General features: G+C 35.4%; 1 protein-coding gene across 1 annotated transcript; it reads right to left on the reverse strand.

The window, feature by feature from the left end:
* Positions 1–515: 515 nt before the first annotated feature.
* Positions 516–3,872, reverse strand: LOC132605430 (cytochrome b-c1 complex subunit 9, mitochondrial-like). The gene is made up of 3 exons (XM_060318579.1): positions 3,023–3,872; positions 2,005–2,052; positions 516–793 (listed from the first exon to the last, which is right to left on the reverse strand). The coding sequence occupies exons 1-3, from the start codon at positions 3,140–3,142 to the stop codon at positions 743–745; spliced, it is 219 nt and encodes a 72-aa protein (XP_060174562.1). The 5' UTR covers positions 3,143–3,872; the 3' UTR covers positions 516–742.
* Between the last annotated feature and the right edge of the window lie 452 nt (positions 3,873–4,324).

Genomic DNA, 4,324 nt, shown 5'->3' on the forward strand with positions numbered 1-4,324 from the left:
TAACAGACACAGGTAATAACCCCAAGGCATAGTTGCTCAAAATAACAATATTATAGAACTAAGGGTGTGTGTGGTATGACGGAAAATGTTTTACAATAAAATGTTTCCGTGAAAAATAAGTGATTTTCCTACTTATTGTCTTGTATTGGTTCTATAATAATAACCTGAGATGAATGACCATAGACTTACGGTAACAGTGCCCGAGGGTTTCCCAATTCGCTGCTGCAGTATGTGTGAATTATTATTAGGTAGCAATCTTATCATAGCAAAATTTTCTAAACTGCTGAAAATGAAAGTTATATCACGGTCATTCGGCAGAACATTAGGGATGATGCTAAGCATCCCATGGAAAATGACATTTCTTGTTGGATTCATCAGATAGCGCAGGAAGGCAATGCAAGTTGAGAAGAATGTGTGTTTTGCTAACTCATAGGCAAGAGAATAGACAAGGAAATCAAACTATAACCAGATTTAAGAAATTCCAACTGCCATTCTTGGTAACTGTACAAGTAATAGAAGACATTTGTACTGCATCCTCGCAAACCTGAACGATAACAAACTATTCACACAGATCTAAGGTTCTCCAAGTTTCACACAAATGTATCATATCTAGACAGAAAGTGATCATATGATCCCGGATAGCCCGCCTAGCACGGAGCTCAAGAGATTAGACATACATGCATATAGCTACTATTACATCGGACAAAATTCCAAACCTATGTAGTCATCATGAAAGAGGGATTCATTCTTCAGATTGCCTTTGCCCCAAAACTGGGATGTCTTCATACCGTTTCTGCAGAAGTAGAAGCACCAAGATCAGATTCTGGGTCATAGTTAGATTCGGTACAGAAAATATTGTTCCACTATGCAAAAACCAAAAGAATATTTCTGCCAGAAGACTGTCTAATCACTTATTCTAAAGCCAGCAATCCATGCAACACCCGTCCTCCAAAGTTTGAAAACGTAATATTGAAAAAGCGCCATATGCATTGTTTCACATTCTCTGTGTGCGCGTGCGCATAACTTACAAATTTCTATATTCGGTAAAGCAATGCTGATTCCACATTGAGTTTGCAGCTTCCCTCACAGCACCATTTTCTCCTACACCATATAGACATGTAAATACTCCTTCTGGTCCTTTTTATCTATCACTTTAGCCAAGATTTGGTCCAATATACTTCACTCTAGAAAATAAAGAAGGCATTACTTTTTTTTTTCTCCAAGTTATAGTCTTACTACTCCATCCAAGAAGCTGTAGGATCGATTACTCATTTACGGAAGAGAAAAGCCAAGTTTAGTCAAATACCCTTAGGACTACAACAACAACAACAACAAACCCAGTATAATCCCACCATGTGGGGTCTGGGAAGGGTAGAGTGTACGCAGACCTAACCCCCACCTTGAAAGGTAGGGCGGCTGTTTTCGAAAGACCCTCGGCTCAAGAGAGGAGAACAAGAGAGGAAAAACAAGACAAAAGGTTAGATAGGACCAAGCATATCGGGAACAATATGAAAGCAAAAAATAACAAAAGCGAGAAAGTCATGATAGAACAGTCCGGAAAAAAAGGAGCATTAACTACCCTTAGGACTAATGCTCTCAAATGATTTACCTAATAGGTGGGCAAAAACCTTAAACAATAGCCAAGGACTGAAGGGGATTTTATTTAACTACTTACGACAATCGACTAATTCTAAGCATCACTTTCTGTGCACTATCCCTGCCTACTATCACATCCGACCAACTCTTGTGACCAACCGGAGAAATGATTGAGGAAATAATTTCCTTTTAAAAAGTTTATTTCATGCAAACAGAGTCTCCAATGGTTAAAAAAAAAAATCAGTTTAAATAAATCTTGCTAGGTATCTGAAAGGGTTCTCATCATCTCATGTATAATCTGAGTTCTCCACAAACTCTGCCAACTCTCAGAGCAGCCAATATACATGTAAACCAGCATTTAAAGGAAAAAAAGAGAATGCAAATAGTATGAATTTCAGGAAAGCTCACCCCAATATTATTGTAATCCCAAAGCTTACGAACACCATAATCAACAGCCTGTAACGATAAAAAAGCAAGAATTTGAAGATGCATAACATTTGACGGACTTTTCGACTTTCCTATGCTTATTTGAATCAGACAGAATTCAAAATGCAGATGAATCTAGAAATATTGCAACAAGATTATATTTTAAATCATCTTCACTAGTTTAGCTATATATAAACATCTTTCTGATCTTTATTGAAATTCAACCGTACCAGTTTTTAAAGAAACTTCTTTGATCGCACATGACACATTAGCTGGTGTTAGAACCTAAAGGAAAATTACGGAAAAGAGATACTCCATCCTGTTCAAAGTAAGTGTCGACTTACATCCCTACTTACTCAAGGCAATAAATAGACGAGAGAGGTATTAATTAAGGTATTTTAGTCCTATTATTTTTTTTCTAGGAGTTAGTGTTTTTTACAGTATAGAATGGACAACATTTACTTATCCTGAGGGGCATGTTGACTGATTAGTAATGTCATTTGGATTAAAAACGGCTCCATCAATTTTTCAAAAAAAAAAATGGATAGTATATTTGGAGAATATAAAAGATTTGTATTAGTTTAGTAGATGACATACTAATATTTATTTAGTAAAGATATTAAAAAACATTTATGAAAAAGACATGGTGGATACTTATTTTGAACAGGAGGGAATACTTCTGTTTTGAATGAAATATAAACTTTTCCTTCACTCAAAAATACCATTTCTTTCTTCTAATATCATCATTTCCTCCGCTCCCTAAATGATTGCCAGTTTGGCCAAATTTCTAGAAAGTCAAAAGTGCTTATTATATTTCTAAAAAGTGCTTACTTTAGAGCTCGAGTTGTTTGGCCAAGCTTTTAGCAAACAAATAAGTGCAGAAGTTGTAGTTGGCCAAGCACAAATGCTGGTCTAATATTGGCAGAAGTATTTTAAGGCTAAAAAATGGCACGATAAGCATATTAGAACTTGAAACTAAGGCTTAAAGAGTTGGAATTACCTGTTCACCAAGGAAAGCGCCAAGGATGACAAAGGTTACATAAACTGAATTGCGACGCATAACCACTCTGTATAGGCCTTCAAGAGGCCCTTTTCTACTCCTTCGATATGCTGTTCCCATGCTGTTTTTTTTATTCTCTCTTCCAATGTAACTCTCTGTTTTTTTTTTTTTTTTTTTTTTGAGTGTAGAAACTTCGGGATGCAGATGACGAACTGGTAGAAGAGAGTTGAAGAGTGAAAGTAAGGGGTGTAAGCAGGGAATATGCCAAAATCGTTCCGCCTGTTAATGTTACGGCTAACTTCTTAAATTATTTTAAGGAAATAATCAGACGTACCCTCCCTTTTAATGTATCCAGCCTGTTTTCTTTCTCAATAGAAGCCTGCTTCCTTTCTCAATAGAAGCAGGCTTCCTTTCTCATATATATGAGATGGGCGGGCCTTTTTAAGCAAAAGATGATCTACTATCGGTTGTAGTCTTCTTGTTCTTGACATATCAAGTCAAGAGGACGAGGCTCCTAGCAATGGGGGGAAAGGAGAGTGGGTAAGTGGGCTCCTTTCACTTGACTGGTTAGTTAGGAGTGATCTTTTTTCGCACATCTCCACTCTTTTTCTCTTTCAAACTAGGAGGATTGGCATTTGGCCAAGATGTGATCTATCTCTTTCCTTGGTTGTAGTGGAACTTTGGGGTTCTTTAGCGAGGAACTCTTTCACATCTTTCTATATTTAGAAATAATTTATATTTATGAGATAATTTACAGTCATATAAATATTTAAAACTTATTTTCAATCATAAATTTTTAATTTTTTTTTTTTTTTAGATTTCTTGACAAATTAAACGGTGACACATAAATTGAGACGGAGGGAGACCTAGCTTTGTTGCAAAAGAACCACTTTAGTAACATCATTATTATTACGTAAAGATTGATGGCTAAAAAAACTATAGTCCTTCCGGATCAAAAAAGTGTCCACTTAGCCTTTTTTTTTTGGGTAAAAAAAAGTCTACCTATTAAGTGCCCGTTTGAATTAGCTGAAAAAAAGTAGCTTTTAAGCATAAGTGCTTAAAGTACTTTTAAGTGCTCAAAGTTATTTTATAAATAAGCAGTTACGTGTTTTGAAAAAAGTACTTAAAGGGTTTTTAGAAGTAAGGGTAATATTGAAATTAACAGAAAATATAAGGGAAAAAAGGATAAAGTCGTTGGTCAAACCAAAATGGCTTTTAAGCTAACAACATAAAAAATAAATAAAAAAATTAGGGTTGAGTAATTTCTTGGTTTTGACTTATTTTAAGCACTTTTTAACTTAA

The sequence above is a fragment of the Lycium barbarum genome, chromosome 8 (assembly GCF_019175385.1).
Source record: "Lycium barbarum isolate Lr01 chromosome 8, ASM1917538v2, whole genome shotgun sequence".
NCBI classification, from domain to species: domain Eukaryota; kingdom Viridiplantae; phylum Streptophyta; class Magnoliopsida; order Solanales; family Solanaceae; genus Lycium; species Lycium barbarum.

Bases quoted from the DNA above. Each gene is read 5' to 3' on its own strand.
- LOC132605430 (XM_060318579.1), bottom strand. From the start codon at position 3,142: ATGGGAACAGCATATCGAAGGAGTAGAAAAGGGCCTCTTGAAGGCCTA. The intron at 2,053-3,022 runs GTAATTCCAACT...TTATCGTTACAG, and splicing joins GCGCTTTCCTTGGTGAACAG to GCTGTTGATTATGGTGTTCG. The intron at 794-2,004 runs GTGAGCTTTCCT...CTACTTCTGCAG, and splicing joins GGGATTACAATAATATTGGG to AAACGGTATGAAGACATCCC.